This window comes from Cololabis saira, chromosome 2, assembly GCF_033807715.1.
Source record: "Cololabis saira isolate AMF1-May2022 chromosome 2, fColSai1.1, whole genome shotgun sequence".
Taxonomy (NCBI): Eukaryota; Metazoa; Chordata; class Actinopteri; order Beloniformes; family Belonidae; genus Cololabis; species Cololabis saira.
The window spans coordinates 4533181-4554378 of record NC_084588.1 but is presented as its reverse complement, the minus strand read 5'-3'; the positions used below and the strand labels follow the sequence as shown (position 1 = coordinate 4554378).

At 43.2% G+C, this 21198-nt stretch overlaps 1 protein-coding gene across 4 annotated transcripts in view; it reads left to right on the top strand.

The window, feature by feature from the left end:
- The window catches only part of gpatch1 (G patch domain containing 1), a 25938-nt gene extending 4740 nt beyond the window's left edge, over positions 1 to 21198 (top strand). Inside the window, exons 3-20 of one of the 4 annotated variants that reach the window (XM_061736439.1) lie at positions 449 to 534; positions 667 to 827; positions 2891 to 2988; positions 4784 to 4842; positions 4921 to 5166; positions 6544 to 6688; positions 7611 to 7690; positions 7765 to 7981; positions 8700 to 8957; positions 12070 to 12248; positions 12326 to 12453; positions 13497 to 13585; positions 13961 to 14139; positions 17265 to 17535; positions 18559 to 18639; positions 18748 to 18860; positions 18945 to 19079; positions 21058 to 21198. In XM_061736439.1, coding sequence (XP_061592423.1) covers positions 449 to 534; positions 667 to 827; positions 2891 to 2988; positions 4784 to 4842; positions 4921 to 5166; positions 6544 to 6688; positions 7611 to 7690; positions 7765 to 7981; positions 8700 to 8957; positions 12070 to 12248; positions 12326 to 12453; positions 13497 to 13585; positions 13961 to 14139; positions 17265 to 17535; positions 18559 to 18639; positions 18748 to 18860; positions 18945 to 19025 — 2471 coding nt within the window. In that variant the 3' untranslated portion in view covers positions 19026 to 19079; positions 21058 to 21198. Of the gene's footprint in view, positions 1 to 448; positions 535 to 666; positions 828 to 2890; positions 2989 to 4783; positions 4843 to 4920; positions 5167 to 6543; positions 6689 to 7610; positions 7691 to 7764; positions 7982 to 8699; positions 8958 to 12069; positions 12249 to 12325; positions 12454 to 13496; positions 13586 to 13960; positions 14140 to 17264; positions 17536 to 18555; positions 18640 to 18717; positions 18861 to 18944; positions 19080 to 21057 lie in introns of all 4 variants that reach the window. The other 3 variants (XM_061736421.1, XM_061736431.1, XM_061736411.1) reach the window with 3 other exon arrangements.

Below are 21198 nucleotides of genomic sequence, written 5' to 3'. Positions count from 1 at the left end.
TGGGTTCAGAGAACGACCCATAACACTCGTGTACAGACGTGTGTAGACGTGTTAAAGAGGTAAAGACACAGATTAGTTTTCTTTATTGTTGTAATCTGTGTTTTAAATACATCTGACATTGTTTATTATAAAACAGACTGATTTATTGCTTGTGTAGTTTAAAAATACATGAGAACAGGACCTTGAAAAAAATAATTGCATATTAAATCGCAATATTGAGGAAAAAAATCGCAATTAGATTATTTTCAAAAATCGTTCAGCCCTACTTACACCTATCCTACACCTGTCCCACACCTGTCCCACACCGGTCCTACACCTGTCCTACACCTGTCCTACACCTGTCCTACACCTGTCCTACACCTGTCCTACACCTGTCCTACACCTGTCCTACACCTGTCCTTCACCGTTCCTGTGAGTGTTTCTGACCGCTCCATCCTCCTGGTTCCAGGCTGGGCTCCTTCAGCCTTTGTGTCGTCACGACAACAGAAGAATGAGCAGCAGCATGCCAGACCGGAGGACTTCATGGACGAGGAGGTACGTGGACTGAGACTGGGCTGGTGCTGGTGCTGGTACTGGTTGGGGAACCAGAACCAGCCCCAGACAGGCCCACTTCGAGGGGGTGACGGGTGTTGTGAGGTTGTGTGACCGAGTCTTCGCTGACCCCAGGACTTTGGCGAGCACGGCATCGCTCCCAGGGAGATCACCACCAGCCAGGAGTTCTGGTCGGGTCGGAAGGACCGCACTGCGGAGAAGGCCCGGGCCATCAACGCCCAGAGCGCCCTGATCCCCGGAGACACGCTGCTGGAGGACCTGATCGCCCCCGCCAGGTAACCAGCCCAGCTGGGGAACCCAGGGAGTCCTCTCCTCTCCTTGGCGTCATCTCTGTTTTGTTGCAGTACATCCTGGAATGAAAGAGGGCTTTGTTCTGGAGAATTGACATCTATTTAAAGGGGACCTATTATGAAAAACAGGTTTTTTCTTGCTTTAACATATATAAAGTGGTCTCCCCTCAGCCTGCTAACTCAGAGAAGGAGGAAAGAAACCAAATTCTGCAGTGTCTGTACAGCCGCCCGGATGATCCGTCCAGTGTGATGTGGATCTACGAGCCAATAAGATTCTGCGCATTTTCGTTACGTAACCAAAATGCAAACCACGGCCACAACTATAAAACCGTGTAACTGCATGAGCGTCCGACTATCGTAGCACTGCGTGACATCGTCTCTCTGTCCATCTCCCTCCAGCAGCTGCCACTTTATTGAGGTTTTTATAGTGAAATGAGGAGGAATCATAGAGATAACTTCTCATTTCAACTAACTGGATCAGCCGTTCCTCATCATGACTGTTTCCTACAGCGCTTTCAACCGGCTTTCAATGCGAGCGACAGGAAGAAAATAGAAGCAGGGCGTCCGACAAATGTTCAGCTCAAAACGGCCAGTTAGGACAGTCCAATAGAAAATAAAGCAATGGAATTGATTTTGTCGGTGACGCTCGCTCGCATCGCATGCAGTTATTAGGACACGGTGTAACTCCGCCATGGATGTATTAAATAACCTGCATAGGAGACAGGAAAATGGCCGCCCATTCATTTCAATGTAAGTTGCTCAACAGCGCATACGCCGAAAAATTTCATGACTTCCGGGTTTACTTCCACGTTAAATACCACATTTATTAGTTTATTGTTTATTTTTTAATACCAAAGAGCGAAATTACCGGAGTCAAATTCCTTGTTGGACAATGTTCGAACCTGGCCAATAAAGCTGATTCTGATTCTGATCAAGGGGCCCATAGAGCATGCGCAGTTGAGTCACCTCCCATGATGCTCTGGGGCCTCCCATCATGCCCCGGGGCAATGACGCGAGTATTAATATAATATGTATTAATATAATATATTAATTAATGTCTATTATTACATGTATAGTATTACATATATTATTAATGTATTAATATAATATAATTACATAATATATATTAATATAAACATCCGTGGAATGCACGGACACGGCTGTGACGTCAGCCGTGACGTCACGCCCAGAAAGAGACTTTTCTTTGACTTTTCTGGCCGTTATTAAACATTTTTGACGGATAGTCCATGACTTAAAAATATAGAATACAAAGATTAGTAATTGCCGGTGATTACAGCTGGAGGTTCCTGTGAACAGTTTTAGAGGCTTCTCTTTTACTATTGCGGTCTATGGGAAAAAAGCTTTCTGGGCCCCATGGGATTTTTTGTTGCAGTACCGCGGCTGGACACTGGAAAAAATGGCGTGCCTTCTGAGTGCGAGACTGGGGGGCTGACCTCCACCGGCTGGAGCTTCCTCCATTTTTTCCGTAGCGGTGTATCGCGTCATTCAGGCAGCCAATCAGCACAGAGCCTCATTATCATAGCCCCGCCCACTCAGAATTCCGCATAGATAATGAGGTTAGAGAATGAGAAGATAAAGACATGGCTCAGAGGCTGAATTTCTAATTTATTTAGCAAAAAAAATCAAAAGCTTGTTTTTAAGACATTCAAGGCCTGTTTAAAATAGACATTAGATGTCATAATAGGTCCCCTTTAAATTCTAGCCGCCCCCGCTCCTTTCGGCCAATCCAGAGCGGCAGGGTTTGCAGCACAATATAAATATGTCTCAAAGGTCATTTTGGTGGAGAAGTCAGGAATGATGAGCCTCCAGCCGGGGCAGGAGGGCCGGGGCGGTAGGGCCGGGGCGGTAGGAGTTTAGATAAGAGCCCGTCTACATTTCAGGTTGTATGTGCCAAAATATTTGAAGACGCACCAAGGAGGACTGTGGAATATGTTTGCACTGAGCTGTAGAGGCTCCGTCCGTCTGTTCCCATGGTAACGTATCTGGCTCAGCTCTGGCTGCTCTAAGGTGCCTGGCTTTGTCTCCAGGTCTTCCATGGGGGTGGAGCTGCTCAGGGCCATGGGCTGGAGGGAAGGCCAGGGCGTCGGACCTCGGGTGAAGAGGAAGGCTCGCAGGCAGCAGACCGGTACGTACGGGATTCCCCTCAGGAGAGGATGCTGCTGTAGTTCTCAGACTGACCTGAAATGGTTGACCGCAGGCCAGCAAGCAGCTCCCGAAGCTCCGGCCTGCAAACATGCACATAAGAGAAAAAAGGGGGCCGGCACAAGAAACTGCAGGAGCGATGGACAAAAATGATAGCTATGAGATACTTATAATAAATAAAAATGGAAAAGGAGAAGAGAGGAAGGGAAAAGGAGAATAAGCAGGTCTCATTTCAGGTCTCACTTAAAATTTAACTAGAACTTAAAATTTGCTTGACACAAATGAAAGTTCAATTGAAACACGTGGGAAAAACACCTAACCTTTTAAAGGAGCATGAGGCTCCTTTTAAGAAATGAGACTCTCTAGCGCCACCCTTCACCACGACGGCCGTCGGGGGTACTGCAGCCAACAGTGAAGCCGGCACGGGAGAACGGGGAGAACGTGCATGCAGCGTCATGTGACGTCACATCCGCAACCCAGCGCGGGAAATTCGGGACCGAATTTCAGCACATTTTGCAGCACACAGCCTGTTCAAGGCAAAGGAGAGATACACTAGAGGAATCATTCTTTTTGGTTTGGAACGCTTCATCTGACATTATTACTAGAAAACTTAAAATGTATACAGATTTTTTTCATAAATCTTGCCACAATCCGGCCTCAAGCTCCTTTAAGTGATGTGTGTTATCAGGTGTAATGGCATTTTTAGGTTAGAAATAAGTCCTAGTAATGTCAATTAACATCTAACATCTTATGTATATTTATAATTGCTCTTTAACTAAACAAAAATATGTTTTAACCCGATTAATCGATGGAATTTTCAGTACAATACTCGATTACTAAAATATTCCATAGCTTCAGCCCTAGATTGATCATTAAGCTAATGGAACAAAGTTTTTATTATTGTAGATGGAGAGGACCCAGCATTCATCCCTGAGGAGCTCCAAGCCTTATTTCAGCTGGTAGACTCACAATCAGTGTGAGAAGGTGATGAAAGATGAGCCGTGACCTCCTCCAAATGTTTTCAGTGTTTTATTAATTTTTTTATTTTATTCTTCATTCATTAAAATAAAAACAAAACAGTTCAATATAATTACAACCAATCTCTTTCCTTGAATGAAAGGGAACAGAAAGAAGACTAAGCTTATTTTGTCCCTTTCTCCTAAGAAATCAATTTTCAAGAATGTAATAATAAAAAATAAATGACAAATTACGCAATTTAAAAAAAAAACACTTTACAAAAAACGTAATTAAAAAAACAAACAAAAAATAAAACCAAAACTACAACAAAGTTATAAAACAACACAAAATAGCTTTCGTCAAACACAGATAGTCGTATTCTTTTTTGATTCAAAGAAAAGAAAATGACTGACAACGGTGCTAAAAAGAGAGAGAAAGAAAAGAAAACCCACCTAACTTAACAATGATCATGAAATTTGTTCATCAAACTGGCTTTTATTATTCTTTTAAATGTAATGTTTGCTTCTGTATGCAGATTGTTCCATAAACTGATGCCTTTTGCAGAAACACAACGTTAATTCCATTCATTTTGTCCTGAATTTGTTTTTTTTTAACGATCTCTGTTCCTTTTACGTTATACTTATTTTCTCTTTTTTCAAATTATTTTCTGTATATTGATTGGCAAATTTTTCTTATGAGCGTTCCACATAATTTGCAGAATTCTGTGGTTCACTAATTCAGTCTGTCTTGAGTTTTTTCCGTGTTTCCATGTCTGCTTTGTGCATTCGTGCATCTGTAAATATTTGTTTTCCTCCGGACAGAAAGTGCAGTCCAGGTTCCCGCCCGTGTGCCACGCACTGCTGGTTCAGAGGACTCTGAGGTGGGTGAGGAGTGGCGGATGTTCTGACGGACCCGCAGTACTCTGAAAGGCTGGAGATTAACGTCTCTGCTCAACTAGGGTGAAGAGGATGACGAGTTTGCCCCCGAGAATACGACGTTTGCACCGAAGGATGTAACTCCGGTGGACTTCACCCCAAAGACGGGGGTCCAGGGCCTGGGGTACCACGGACTGGACCCGGGCCTGGCGCTGCGGGGCCTGGGAGCAGCAGAACACATCGACCTGTTCACCCCTCAGTCCGACAAGAGGAGTCGCCTGTTTGGAGACAAAGGAAGGAAGTCGAGGAGAGGAGGGGTCGCTGGACAGGTGGGCCTTACTCCATGTAACCTCCTTTAGGTAGTCTGTCTGGCCTTCGGCAGGAGGGTCCCCCCTTATGAGCCAGGTCCTGGTCCAGGTTTCTTCCTCCTAAAGGGGAGTTTTTCCTTAATTGCTCGGGGGTTTATGTTTATGTTTATGTTCATGTTCTGGATCTCTGGAAAGCGTCTAGAGACAACATCTGTTGTATTAGACGCTATATAAATAAAATTGAATTGAAAATTGAATTGAATTGAATAGGTAGTTAACACAGCTGCAACCAATCAATATAACCAATCAATGAGCAGAAAAGTGACGCTACCTAACGTTCACCACAAAGGGCAGCAGTGAATAGTAAGGTGCCCAACAATAAACCTTGGAGTACTCCAGAAGACAAAGTACTCCTCAAAGTACTCCTCAAACAAATCTGAAAAGGTCTCGTCATCCGATGGTGAACCGTCCAAGTGCCGTAGTCTTTGTGCCACTCTATCTCTGCTGTAGTCTCACTCTTCTTTGGTTGTAGAATAGGGGTGTAACGATATACTAATCTCACGATACGGTACGATACACGATATTGAGGTCATGATAACGATACGATATTATAGCAGTATTTTTTTAACAACCTTGAATGAGGAACATATGACTGGAAAAAAATGTCTTTTATTTGAAAGCCAGGCCAACCATTTTCCACAAACTGAACTAAAAGTAAATGTCAGGTTTGCATTATGCATCTTCAGTTTCATACAAGTACAAATATTTTGCCACAAACTGAATAGTTTCTCTCATGTATGATTTGACTTTTTTCTTTTCCAGAAAAAACAACTAAAATTAAATAAATAAATAAATAAATAAAAACACTATGAAAACTCAAAATGCAACATGACTGTTATTTAGCTTATGAAAGAGCTAAGAGGGGTTCTCTTACAATGTTTGCAGATTGTTTGCGCCTTATCAGCCACTCGGTCCCCGTTTCTATCCACAACTGGAAATCCGAAATGCCGGGTGACATAAATGTGGTGGGGGCGTCTTCTATTGCTACGTTGTTTTCCATTCTACTTGTAAATCCTACACTCCACTGAAACAAGCATTGGAAAGATGGGAGAGGGGGGTGCGGTGCAGATTAGTCACCACCAGCTCAGAGCGCCCTCTTGTGTTAAAACAAAATCACTACATTGAAAAAGAAATCAGCGTCTGCTTGTATTGACTGGATAAATTTGTCCCAATATGGCGCTACAGTTTGTCACCTCCACGACACGTATTGTGATGTTTTTGTATCGCAAAATTTCGTGGCACGATATATTGTTACACCCCTATTGTAGAACAGGAATCTCAGGAGTAGGACTTGTTAGAATGGGTTAAGACAACGGTGTGGTGATCTCTGACCTCCAGGCCTTCGGTGTGGGCGCGCTAGAGGACGATGATGAAGACATCTACCACCGAGACTCCATGTCCAGGTACGACACTGTCCTGGGAGGAGAGGAGCCCGGAGACGGACTGTACGGGTGGACGGCGCCGCGACAGTACAAGAAGACAGGTAAGGCCGTCTGGAAGCACCAGGAGAGTCTTGGGGGGTGTCTGAACAACGCTGTCCTCGGTGTCTCCACACGTGCACCAAACCAGAACAGCTGCAGACCTCCTAGTTCGGAGCTCTGCAAGTTCAGGTTTGGACACGTGTCCCGACCACTTTTCTGCAAACAGTGCGTGGATATACGACCTCAAATCAGAAGGTTTTGGTGCCAGATAGGAGACGTAGATGATGGTGGAAGGAGGAGTACCTCCACCTTGACTCAGACTGTTGTTTCTGTTAGAGGGCTGCATTGGGATCGGGTCCCACGGGACCCAACGCAAATCTGGCGGGAGCGGGCAGTTTGAACTTTGCTGCGGGCGGCAAAAAAACCTATATATGTATACATATATATATATATATATATATATATATATATATATATATATATATATATATATATATATATACACACACAGGACTGTCTCAGAAAATAAGAATATTGTGATAAAGTTCTTTATTTTCTGTAATACAATTTGAAAAAAACTAAAATGTCATACATTCTGGATTCATTACAAATCAACTGAAATATTGCAAGCCTTTTATTATTTTAATATTGCTGATTATGGTTTACAGTTTAAGATTAAGATTCCCAGAATATTCAAATTTTTTTAGATGGTATATTTGAGTTTTCTTAAGCTGTGTGTGTGTATATGTGTGTGTATATATATATATATATATATATATATATATATATATATATATATATATATATATATATATATATAAAAAATGTACTGACAAATAAAGATTATTATTATCATTACGATTTTACTCAATTGGGGCCCCTGAGCACAATCGTGCCCAAGGCCCTGCAGAAACTAGAGACACCCCTGCAGAATCTGTTTCCAGATGTCAGTGCTGACACTTTTGCGTGTCTTTGTGTGTCCAGACAGAAGCAAAGACGTGGCGTACATCGGTAAGATTCTGGACGGCTTCACTTTGGCCCAGAAAGCAGCCGAGGACAAAGTGGTGAGCAGCTCTCCGTCTGCTGACACGTTAGCGTCTCGCCGAAGGTTCTTCTCACTGTCGCTGTCGCTCTCTAGATCTTCCCTCCTCCCGTTCTGCCTCGTGACTATCGGCCGGTCCACTACTTCCGGCCGCCGGTCGAGATCTCCAAGCTCTCGGGGGTCAGTCCGGCTCTGGCGGAGGCCCTGAAGGCCTCCAGGGGCCACATGGTCACGGAGGAGCCTCAGAAAGGAGGACGCCATCAGCTGGACTCTGGCCAGAGGAGGACGCTGCTGGGAGAGGAGGCTCTGCAAGGTTAGCACACTTCAACATTAGTATTAGACATTATGTCACAAACCATAAGGAAAAGGAATTGGTCAGTAAAAACCCACATGACATAGAAGAATATTTTATTAGGGTTCTAGAGAAGCATTTCCCAAAAAAAAAACACATATCTAATTTATATAAAAGTTTAGCAACAGGTACCTTGCAAAACACACTGCAAAAACTCAAAATCTTAACAAGAATATTTGTCTTATTTCTAGTTAAAATGTCTCATTTTTAGTCAAAAAAATCTCATTACACTTAAAACAAGACTCATCACTGGAAAAAACAACAATTTTCACCTGTTTCAAGTAGATTTTCACTTGAAATAAGTAGAAAAATCTGCCAATGGATCAAGATTTTGTTGCTTGTAATACGAAGATAAATCTTGTCCCACTGGCAGATTTTTCTACTTATTTCAAGTGAAAATTTACTTGAAACAGGTGAAAATTGTCAAATAAAAAGTTATTTTTCTGGTAATGACTGCTTCATCGCTGCTTGCAGCTTTAATTTACCTTGCTTTTGTCAGATTCATTTCTGGTCTGCTCTATATTCACCTACTCTGTTTGATGTTGTATGTCAGGATATGTTCTGTAAAATGTTTTAATAAAAAGTTAAAAAAAAAAAAATAATATTAAATGAAAATCTGACTTAATTCTCAGCACTGGAGCGACTCCACCCTCTGCTTCATGTTTCTGGTTCCCTTCAGGGCCCAGTTCAGTCCTGGAGCTGCTGAGGCCTGAAGACAGACAGCGTCTGCTGAGCCTCCGCGGACCCTCCACTCCTGCCTCCTCGGCTCCTCTGTCCTCGGCTCCTCCGCCCTCGGGTCTCCCGCAGCACCAGGAGGCTCTGGCGGCCTGGAGAGGAGTCTCCGCCTCCCCGCAAACCTTCAAACCCTTCGAGCAGAACCCCAGCAAGCAGGCGCGCTACGACCTGTACCTGACCGGCCTCCAGCGGGGGGACAGAGGTAGGACGCTGCATTTATTTATTTATTTAAAAGTTCAGTTATCAGGGACATTGCACATTAATAATACATTTAAACACATGTAAAATATGCCAGAATTAGCCAAAAAGGCTACTGTATTTTGCATCTGCTGTCCCTGGACTGGTGTAAAATAGTCAACCTGAAAGAAACAATATTAAGATATAATCAATCAATCAATAAAAATGTCCAAATAAGAAGGCTACATCAGAATGAAGATTAAAAGGTAAGAGACTAAGCTAAAACACATACACACACAGGTTAACATAAGCTCAACAACAGACAATTGCTACAAACGAAAACAGAAACAACATGAAGCAGCAACAGTAACATCAACATTAATAACAAGACACAGTAACACACTAACAGGCCAAAAACAAACAAGACAAAAGCACTAAACACAGAATAAAAAGCCATGCACAAAAAGCAACAGACAAACTAGACAAACTAATAGGTAACATGCCAGGTGGATCAGACAAACACCGACAGGCAGGGCAGCAAAGCAGGAAAATGAAGCACTAAAGTTTAATGTTGACAGCCTTGGCCACTAATGGCGCTTTTCCACTAGTCCCGCCTCCGCCCGGCTCGGCTCGGTGCGGCTCGTCGCGGCTCCACCCGTTTTGTCCCCGTTTGTTTTTCCACCCCCAGGTGAGAAGTGGGCAGGTTGGGGTGAAGCTGCTGTGACGTACTCGATTGCGCAACACCTTTGTTCATGTCGGTGCTGATGAGAAATCAGCTGGAGCCGCGAGCGGCTGAGAAGAAAACAGCCCGTCTACATCCCTTTTTTAATTCTCTCCTCAGTCACCAGGTTTATGAACATCTGCACCTCAGAGTTGGATCACCAAACAGACGTTGTGCTGTATAATAAAATCGCCGCGAGTCGCCTCGCGCTGACTCCCGCTTCCTGATTCAAACGTCTGCCGGCCACGCCCCTCGACCAATCAGGGGCCTGTAGTTTGATGACGGCCCCGCCTCCTGACCAATCAGTGGCGTGGAGGGTGGTGACCTCAGAAATAGTCCCTGCTCAGCCCGGATAGAACCTCTGCAGAATGGTTACAGAAATAGTATCGGCTTGGAGCGGCTCTACCCGTCTCAGCCCCTAGTGCAAAAGCACAAAACGGGGCCGTGGCGGGTAGAACCGAGGTGAAGCGGGACTAGTGCAAAAGGGCCACTTTTAATTAACCACTTGTTTAGATACAATTTAAAAGAAGCATAATTTGATTGGTTTCTAATCTCAGTTGATATCCACCTCCGCCGCTCCTCACAGCCGTACAACAACCGTACAACAGCCGTCCCTGTCCCCCAGTGGTGGACGTGTGTGGGTCAATGATGAATAAGGATTTTCAACAGGTCCATTTTAAAATATAAAAAAAAAAAATATCTATCGCAGTAGTTCAAACATTAAGAATGTTGTGTACACATACATTTGAATGATTGAATTAATTAATTTTTATTTCGAACATGTATATAAAAATGAAAGTAAAAATAAAAAGATAAACATTTACATCTTCATATTCACATATGTTCGAAAAAAAGGACTAGGAAGAAGTTTACACTTTTTCTTAGTTCCTACCCCTTTATAACTCTATGGATTTACATTATTGCTATTATTATATCTACACAATATCCATATAAATATAATCTATATAAATACTACGTAAACATGCCTATTATTACATAATTATCCATTATGTAATATTTATATAGAAAATATAAATATTACATAAATATTATATCAATATCTAGAAAATACAAATATTATATAAATCTATATACATATACACTATATAAACTACATAAATATCCCTATAAATATATATATATATATGCTACATACATAATAAATATATAACATATATTACATAATTATAACTATCCCTCTCAACTTATAATATATACTACATAAATATCCACATAAATATCTAAACATATCTTAAGCAAGTATAATATACAATTTTCCCTATTTTATTTGATTCTCACACTCCTCTTTAACCCATTTCCTCTTCCATATACCTGTTTATAAATAATTTTTTCTATTTCTTTTTAAACAGATTTATGTAATTAATCTGTTTAATTTCCTGCTAAATTCATATACAAATTTTAAATTAAGTGATTTTTAAGAGTTTTTTGTCAAGATGAATTGGCACTAGCCTTAAAAAAAGTCATGTGGTGCAACCGTGATTCATATTAAAATACATTCATTTCCTTACCATCTTGACATCTTTTTTTTACAAGTTTTCAGTATTATACAAAAATGTTTGTTTTTTTAATGGTTGCGCCACATGATATTTCATAAAATGGACGTCATCAGTCAAACTTTGTTTGTATATGCTGATGGAAATATAAATACAAATGTGTTGCAATCTTACACACTACAAGACATTTTGGAAATGATGCCAGATAGGGCAGAAGATTGATTTAAAAACATTTAGAGTGATTTCAAAAAAATGTCTCCATATGTACTGAATTATCCGTCACAAACGGGGGCACTGGAGCCTCTCAGGGCACTTTTGCACTAGGACTTACTGAGCCCGACTCGGCCCGACTCGGCTCGTCACGCCTCTACCCGTGTGTTTTTCCACAGCCAGGGGAGAAGTGGGCAGGTTGTGGTGAAGCTGCTGTGACGTACTCGATTGCGCAACCGCTTTGTTCATGTCGGCGCTGATCAGAAATCAGCTGGAGCCGCGAGCGGCTGAGAGTAAAACAGCCCGTCTACATCCCTTTTTTAATTTTCTCGACAGCCACCAGGTTTATGAACATCTGCACCTCAGAGTTGGATCACCAAACAGACGTTTGTGCTGTATAATAAAATCGCAGCGAGTCGCTCTCGCGCTGACTCCCGCTTCCTGATTCAAACGTCTGACGGCCCCGCCCCCCGACCAATCAGGGACGTGGAGGGTGGTGACGTCAGAAATAGTCCCTGCTCAGCCCTGTATAGAACCTCGCTGAAATGGTTACAGAAAAAAGTATCGGCTTGGAGCGGCTCTACCCGTCTCAGCCCTAGTGCAAAAGGGTAAAACGGGTAAAACCGAGCTGAGGTGGTACTAGTGCAAAAGGGGCATCAGATTTTCTTCAGAACTCTTGTCGTGTCCTTCAGACGGCCTGGAGCAGAGTCTGGACTCCACCATGACGGAGTGGGAGCGCAGCAGGGAGAGGGAGGAGTTTGTCCGAGCCTCCATCCTGTACCGGCCCTCATCGTCCTCACTGTCCTCGCGCTTCACCCGGGCCAAAGTGCAGGAGGATGAGGAGACTGTGGAGGTCAATCGTGATGAAGAGGTGGGTTGGTGACACGGCGGGGCTCCCCGTTTCTACCTGTAGTACACATCATCAGCTTCCTGTTGTTGGGTTGCCAGGGCGATGTGGACGACAAACAAGCTGCCGTCAGGATGAAAATGTTTGGAAAAATGACCAGAGAGACGTTGGAGTGGCATCCGGACAAACTGCTGTGCAAGAGGTTCAACGTGCCCAACCCTTTCCCCGGGTACGCCCCAAACCCAGCACGTTTACACACAACCACACCAACAAAACACACACATTTTCCAAGGAAATCCAAAGGAAGACACGGGTAGTAATGGAGTTAACAGGGCTCCACGGTCATTTATTGGTAAATCAGGTAATTTATCATTTACAAACATGAATACACACGTCTTCAGTCAAAAGTAGTCTTTAAATAAACATCTGCTTTTGCCCTAAAACAGCATTCACCAAGAGTGAATGCCACAACACAACAGAATACAAACTTAGCAACAATAAGAGAGGGACAAATATATGGAGCTAGAACAGTCTCATAATTCGCAAATGCACTCACCGTTTCACAAATGCACAGGACAAGTTTCACAAATGATTGACTGAAACAAAGGAAGACATCTGATTGGTTGCAGATTCTCCCGTGTTAAAAAAAACGTATTTGTGGATCGAGTCACGTCAGGGGAGTCTCAAAAGTCACACGCAAATCCAGCGCAGCTCACAGAAAAAAAAAAACCTTTGTAAATCAGGTTATATTTGTGTGTGCATCAAAAATACATTTGTATATCTTGTCCTACGCACGTGTGAATTGTTCTGTGCATTTGTGAAACTTGTCCTATGCATTTGTGAAACTGTGTGTGCATCTGCGAATTATGAGACTATTCTAGCTCCATACAAATATACTGGATGATTTTTAACGTGTCATATCTGTATGAGATCTTCGCAGACTTGCACATTTGCTCAGGATAACTCACAGTTTTTAAATTGACAAAAAAAGAGTCACAAAATGGTGTGCATTGTAGATTTTGAAGGGCAGGGATGTTGGTAGGTAGTCCGATTTTTCTAAGACAGATTTATTCTGCAGGATAGTATTTCATTTAGATTCCCTGTGTCATTCTGACTTGGCTGTCTTTGATATTGCCACTGTTTTTCCAGATTCACCTGTTAGACCAGATAAATAGGGTTAGGGGTTAAGGTTGAGGGTTCTCCACCTGCGAAGCTGAACTTCTACGGCTCCATGTCTGCTTGGGTTCAGCTCTTATCCTCTTGGTCCTGCAGGTCCTGTCTGGTGGGGCTGCCAAAGGTGAAGAGGGACAAGTTCTCAGTCTTCAACTTCCTGACGGTGACGGAGAGCAGAGAGATGGCAGGTAACTCGGCCCACAGCTCAGGCGTGGTAGGTGGAACTCAGATCCGTCCTCTGAGGATCCGTGGCTGGTTCTATGTCTTTCTGTCTGTTCAGAACGGGGATGAAGACCCATGAAGACCTTCTGAGGAAGTTTTTACCTGCCATTGTTTATGTAATAATCGCTCCGGGGTTTATGTTCTGGGTCTCTGGAAAGCGCCTAGAGACAACTCTTGTTGTATTAGACGCTATATAATAGAATTGAATTGAACTGAGGGCCGTACCTGTTTTTATATAGCTAAATGCAGCGTTTCAGCCAGTCAGAGCCAGGTTCAGGTCCTGGTTTCTCTTTTGAACCTCATCTTCTCATCTCACCAATTCCTCCTGTGCGTCTCCTCAGCGCCTCCGAAGCCTCCGGCGTCCGGAAAGAAGTCTAGATGGGATGTTTCAGAGCATAAGGACGATGTAAAGGACGAGGATCCCCTGAGTGAGCTGCTGACGGCCACACGGAACCAGAGCCAGACCAAACCGGACCAAACGGCACCCGGAGGCCCTGAATCCATCAGCAGTCAGACGCAGGTCAGAGACCACAGAGGCTTCAATCTCTTATACCCCTTTTACACCAAGCTGGTTCCAGGGCTGGTGCTAGTGCTGGTGCTAGAGCCGGTTCGCAGTTGGTTCTAAGTAAGAACCGTTTGCTTTTACACAAGCTGGTGTTGGCCAGCAGCTGGCCAGAGAGCCACGTCATCACGTTACTGTATACGTCACCACTCCCCCTCGTTTTCATCCCCACCCTGATCAGGAAGCTGAGAGCCAAAAGCTGTTTTAATTTCAGCTGTAGCGCTGTTAATATGGCACTTTATTAAAAATTTGAAATTTGCTCTGAAAATTTCTGAATTTCTGGCTGACTGCCGGCTCCGGAGCTGATTTATGGTTCCGCTTTAAATCGACACAGAGCCTACGGCGTAGGGTACGGCCTACGGCGCCCGTCGCCGCGTAACCTACGCCATAGGCTCTGCGTCGATCGTCACACCATATGAGGAACCGACAATTAAAAGCTGTTTTAATTCCTGCTGTAGCGCTTTTAATATGGCACTTTATTAAGTTTTAATATTTTTTTCAGGTAAAGTAACCTTTAAGATCCCCAACCTGGGCTCAGTTTATCCAAATAACGCCTGTTAAGAAATTTGACTCAAGAGCTGGCAGCCCCGGGGGACAGGAGCTCCTCTCCTCTCCTCTCCTCAGGAGCTCCTCTCCTCCTACGTAACATACGCCGTAGGCTCTGCGTTGGTGTAACGCGGAACCAGAACCGCGGGCTGGGAGGCGTCCCCGCGGGCCAGGAATTTTTATTAAATAAATGGATCGAGCTGCACTGCATCGGCGGGCACGGAGCCCGCCGATGCAGAGGCAGCCTCGCGTCCAAGCGTCCCAGGGCTGGAACGCTCCCCGCGGGCTCGGACGAGGCTGCCGCTGCATCGGCAGCCTCCGTGCCCGCCGACTTTACTGTTGATGGATTGTACCGTAGACCACTGCTGCTTCTGTTTTACATCCATTATTAAAAAATTGATATAATAATAAAAGAGTCTGCAAACTTAACCGCCGTCTTCAACGCTCCGTTGTTTAAAAACGGCGCGCTTCCATGTTTATTCTGCTTTGGTTGTTCAGTAACAGGCCCAGCAGCTCAAAGGGGCTGGTGTAGCACCAGTTTTGAGAGCCAGGAGCCGGTGCTTAGGCTGTGTAAAACCCAAAGAACTGGTGCTAAGTCTGGCTCTAGCCCAGAACCAGCCCTGGAACCAGCTTGGTGTAAAAGGGGTATTAGTGGGCCTAGACCTGGGGTCGGCAACCCGTGGCTCTTTAGCGCCGCCCTAGTGGCTCCTGGAGCTTTTTCAAAAATTTTTGACCTTTTTTTTTCTTTTTTTTTCCTTTCCTTTTTTGTTTTTTTTTGTTCTTTTTTTTTTTTTTTTTCTTTTTTCCTTTTTTCTCTTTTTTTTCTCCCTTTTTCCTTTCCGTTTTAATCTCGACATTTTGACTTTTTTCTCAAAGTGCATAATGAAAAAAGAAAATCTTCCCCCAGTTATAACTAATATAGAAACATGCAGCATGTGTTGTCTTCATTCTAAGGCTTATACAAGACTTTTCATTTTTTGTGGCTCCAGACATATTTGTTTTTTGTGTTTTTGGTCCAATATGGCTCTAAAACATTTTGGGTTGCCGACCCCTGGCCTAGATCGTTAGAGGCCCAGGCCAACTTTGTTTTGTTTTATTTTGTTTTAGTTTGGATCCCCATTAGCGGGCGCAAAACGCCAGCTAATCTTCCTGGGGTCCATGAAGATTAAAAGTACATTCACATAAAAGTACATTTACATATATACGTCATATAATACTTTACACTTTAAATATATGAATACATAAATAAATACAATTACATCACTCCATTGATCCCCCCCACTAACCCCACCCACATCATAACATTAGCAACATCACTATAGTGGTAATTATCACAATTTCTAACTACATTGAGCTGTAGATTCCATACACTATAGAGGGTCTGCATTGATGTCACTTCCCCACTGGACCCCCTTACTCACTGAGTGGTAAAACATCAGCAAAAACAGCTACAACTAGTGGAGAAGACGGGATAACAGCCTATTATCGGCTTAAATTAAAGTTGGACTTGACAGTGACCCGTACAGTTATCCCAAGAACCAGTGGTCCATGGACATTAATATTTGGTACAGTTACCAAGAACCAGTAGGTCCATGGACATTAATATTTGGTACAGTTACCAAGAACCAGTGGTCCATGGACATTAATATTTGGTACAGTTACCAAGAACCAGTGGTCCATGGACATTAATATTTGGTACAGTTACCAAGAACCAGTGGTCCATGGACATTAATATTTGGTACAGTTACCAAGAACCAGTGGTCCATGGACATTAATATTTGTCCATGAATCCAGTTTCCTGATATTTATATGTACTTAATTTCTACGCCGGGGAAATACGCGAAGCAAAGCTTGAAGGCTTACAAAAGTCTTGACGCTTGGTCCGACTTCAAGGCAGGATTTGTTGTAGAAATTAAAGTGATGAGGACACCGAACTTTATGATTTGACCGTTTAACGTTAGCTACCCAAAAATCCAACATTACCTGATACAAAATGGGAACCACAAATCCACGTTTCGGCGTCTGGAATCCAGTTGTTTCTGTGAATTGCAGCGATCCATTTGTCTCTCTTAAGCTTATTTTTCAGCAGTCTGTAAAACGATAACTCGAGTACAGTCGATCGCACAACAGCTTTCCCATTTTAGATGGTCCATTGGACGAGATGATCCATGGAGATGTTTAATGCGGGTTAAATTGTGATTAAAAAAAAAAAAAAAGCCAGATGTGATCATAAACACACAAATCTCAGAATGTTTCTTTAAAAACTGGAAAATGTTTCTCATTTTTGACCTCAGAAACTCACAGATTTGTAAACAAAAAAGTTTCCTCAAATTTGAGGCGAGAAAATAAATAATTTCTGACTTAAAATTTGGATGTAAAAAGGAAAAAAAAAAGTAGTTTTAGATTTCTGACTTTATAAATGAACCGATTTTGTGAGAATCCGTTTCACAGTGAATCCTAGTTTTAGCCGTTCCCAGTGAAGTGTTTAAATGGGTGGATGAATGAATCTGAGGGTTTGTTTTTCCGTCTTTGTTCAGGTGAAGACAGAAAAGCAGGAGAGTTCAGAGAAGAAGACAGACGGCGATGAGGAAAAGCAGCAGGAGGAAGAAGAGGAGGAGGAGAGCCGGCCGCCCATGGACCTGTTCAAAGCCATATTTGCTAGTTCCTCAGATGAGAAGTCGTCGTCTTCCTCGGAGGGGGAGAGCGACGGGGAGAAGGTGGAGGAGGAAACCAGCCAGCCAGTGACGCTCTTCAGCATCACCCCCTCCTCATCATCATCATCAGCCGTCAGGAGCAGCCAGCCCACAGGTGCTCTTGGTTCTGGTTTTGGAGCCTCATTTATAAAAGAGTGTGTAGGATTCATACTAAAAGTGTACGTGCGCACAAAAAAATCCTGATTTATAAAACCGTGTGCACGCACATCTGCACGCCAATGTTCGCTTTATAAATCACAGTCCAGCTGGAAGGTTGCGCAGCTGAATTCGCCTCACATCCCGCCCTCTACACGCCCACTTTCTACCATGAATGGTCAATGCAAAGCACATGATGATTGTATTTGCATATAAATTAGCCTGCTGAGCATGCAGTCTGTTTCCTACACTGCTGTGCGTCAGGATGAATGAGACGTGTGGAGCCACCGTGCCACTAAATTTCACAGAGACTGAGATGGAGATGTTGTGGATGAGGTGGAGGTCAGGAAAACCCATTATTTGGTGGTCACAGTAGTGGCATCACTAACAGAAAGAAAGCGAGTGAGTGGCAGCACGTCTTTGCTGCTGTAAACGCCGTGAGTTCCCCGGACAGATCTGTGACAGAAATAAAAAAGAAGTGGTGTGATTTGAAGGCCAAGAGAAGAGTGGCCCGGCACTCATTTGTTCTGTCCTTAGTCACTCTACGGTTGTCTTGGTGGGTGACGAGGAGGTTCCCGCCGTGTCCTGCACCGCGGCTGCAGCAGCACCAGAGTCCTGACTGATGTTGTGCTTCAAACACAGAGAGACACGATCAGCGCTATTATACTATAAGTCTGATATGTGATGACATTAAGAGTATGACATGAATCTGGCTTCATTTCACCACCTCACCTGCGGCGCCAGTTCCCCATATCTTCAGACTGTTTGTGCGCTAGGATCAAAGTTTGCGTAAAGATACGCACATTTTCCCGTTAGTTTTTTCTTTTTTAATCCTAACCTTTGCGTAGAAGGTGGCTTGCACATCTTTCAAGCCCAGTTTTGTGCGCACGCAAGCTTTATAAATGAGGCCCCTGGTCTGGTGCAGGTATAAACCTCCAGGTGTGTTCGTGTCAGCTGACAACGTCCTGTTTGTATTCAGCAGCAGCGGTTGCCCCCCCGACGTCGACGCGAGAAGAGCAGGAGGAGTTTGGTCCGAAGCTCCCGCCTCCTTCAGCTGCTGGTGGTGAGTGTCACTCGCTCGCTTCACTCACACCCCCACTTCACATGTTACTATGGAAACCAACCACATTTCAACTAAAAGCTCCTGCAATCTTGTTTTTGTTCTGTTCAGACAGAGGACGGGCCACCTCCTTCTGTTACCCCAGTGAAGAGGAAAAACACAGCAAGAGTAGCAAAGAGAAGAAAGTGAAGAACAAGAAGCAGCACAAACACAAGGACAAAAAGGTAAAAAAATTAAAAAAAGAAAGTAAAAAAGATGCAGAAAGGGCTGGATGTTTTGACTGAAACCCTGCTTCTCTTGCTCTGCAGAAGAAGAAACACAAGAAGCACAAACACAAAAGCAAAGAACAGAAGAAGAGTAAGAAGGAGATGGACAGTAGCCTCGGATGACAGTGACGAGGATGACAAGGATGGAGAGGTGCCGACAGAGGATCTGCTAAAGAGGTCAGTCACGGAAACACATACAAAGAGTGCGTTGATTTCAACGTGAATCCGTGCGTGCAATTTTCTGACAGGACGGTCTCAGAAAATTAGAATATTGTGATTTTCTGTAATGCAATTACAAAAACAAAAATGTCATACATTCTGGATTCATTACAAATTAACTGAAATATTGCAAGCCTTTTATTATTTTAATATTGCTGATCATTGTTTACAGCTTAAGAAAACTCAAATATCCTATCTCAAAAAATTAGAATATTCTGGGAATGTTAATCTTAAACTGTAAGCCATAATCAGCAATATTAAAATAATAAAAGGCTTGCAATATTTCAGTTGATTTGTAATGAATCCAGAATGTATGACATTTTTTTTTTTTTTTAATTGCATAACAGAAAATAAAGAACTTCATCACAATATTCTAATTTTCTGAGACAGTCCTGTATTTGGAACCTACTGCAGTGCCAAGATCAGCACCAGAAGTCCCGTAAGATCACGTCAAATCACGTAAAATCACGTTAAAGGCTGATTTATGGTTCTGCGTTACACCAACGCAGAACTTACGGCGTAGGTTACGCAGCGACGCGCACCGTACGCGTGCGTCGCCGCGTAACCTACGCCGTAGGTTCTGCGTCGATTTAACGCGGAGCCATAATTCAGCCTTAAGTCAGACAAGTGTTGCGCAACACGGGAAGACGCATGAAAGGCAAGTTTGATTTTCTTTTCTGTTCTCCCGTTCTACATGTAGCTGAAAAGCTTAAAGTAACTAAAGTAACGTAGTTTTTTTTGTCTTAGAGTAACTATAACGGGATTACCCAAATTACAACTGTAACGCGTTACATTACTGCGTTACTGGCGAATGTAATCTCGTTACAGTAACGCCTTACTTTGTAACGCGCTACACCCAACACTGCTCATAAGTATATCAATATGAACAATATAAACTTATATTTAAAACATGAAGCATCACGATCTGATTCCTCTGCTGCAGAAATAAGTCATAAGACATAAGACAAGTTGTTTCAACGGGATTATCGAGGTGCAAACGTGAGAAATAAAGAGCAAAGTTGCTGTAACTCAGAGTGTTGCATCTGCAGGAGGAGAGACCGGTCTGGGTCCCGGTCCATCACCGGAGAAACACTTTCTGGATCCTGCAGCAGCTGCAGCTGACTCCATATCAGACTCTGAAAGTTGCCTAAACATTCATTAAAAACTTTATTCATTCATTTCTGAATCACATCAGTTCGTACAAACCAACCTTTCTGTGACATCTTAGTTTTATTTTAAAAAGACAACTTTACAGAAACAGTTCTTTAATGCTTGTGTCTGTTCCGACACAGTTATGGGATATTTTAGGGTCTGGCTTTAATCTCCAGTACTCGTCCCATACGGTCGTCATGGCGACTGAGAGATGTCGGACCTGTAGCAGCGTTCGGTTCAGTTAACGTGTTTATGGTCTGTACTCCTTCACAGCCGTCGGAGTAGACCTCTAAATACAATCTGGAGTTGTGTATCAGTTCTTGATAATAAAATAAACAGTGGTCCCAGTGTGGAACCCTGAGGACAGGGGGCGCCTCCAAAACTTTTCCAAAGGGGGAGCCACTTCAATTCTTGGGGTGGAACCAAAACTAAAAGCCATCATTACAGGATTGTATTATACTGTTGTAGTATACAGGCTCAGAAATACTTAAATAAACACCTACTGATATGCATTTGGCCCAAATGATTTGGGATGAAACGCATAACTGACGATAGAATCTATGTGACCGGCAAGTGTTTTTTTTTTTTTTTATTGAGGCCACTGGGGTGGCCAGCAAATTTGTAGGGGGGGGGGGGAATTTATTTGAATATCACATTTAAAACGACAACTTTTATCCAAAGTGCTTTCTAACTGATGAAGAGATTTAGAAACAGGAAAGTGATATAAGAATCCCAAGAACACAGTGAATAAGAACAAGATGTGTGTCTGGTTTCTCTCCTTCAGACTGAAGAGCATCCGGTCCCGTCAGAACCACTGACCCTGCTGGGGCTCCGTCCTCCATGAGGACCACGGTCAGCTGACCTCACTTCCTGTGATACCACAACAATAACTCACAAGGTTGTCTAATAAAATATACATCACCCA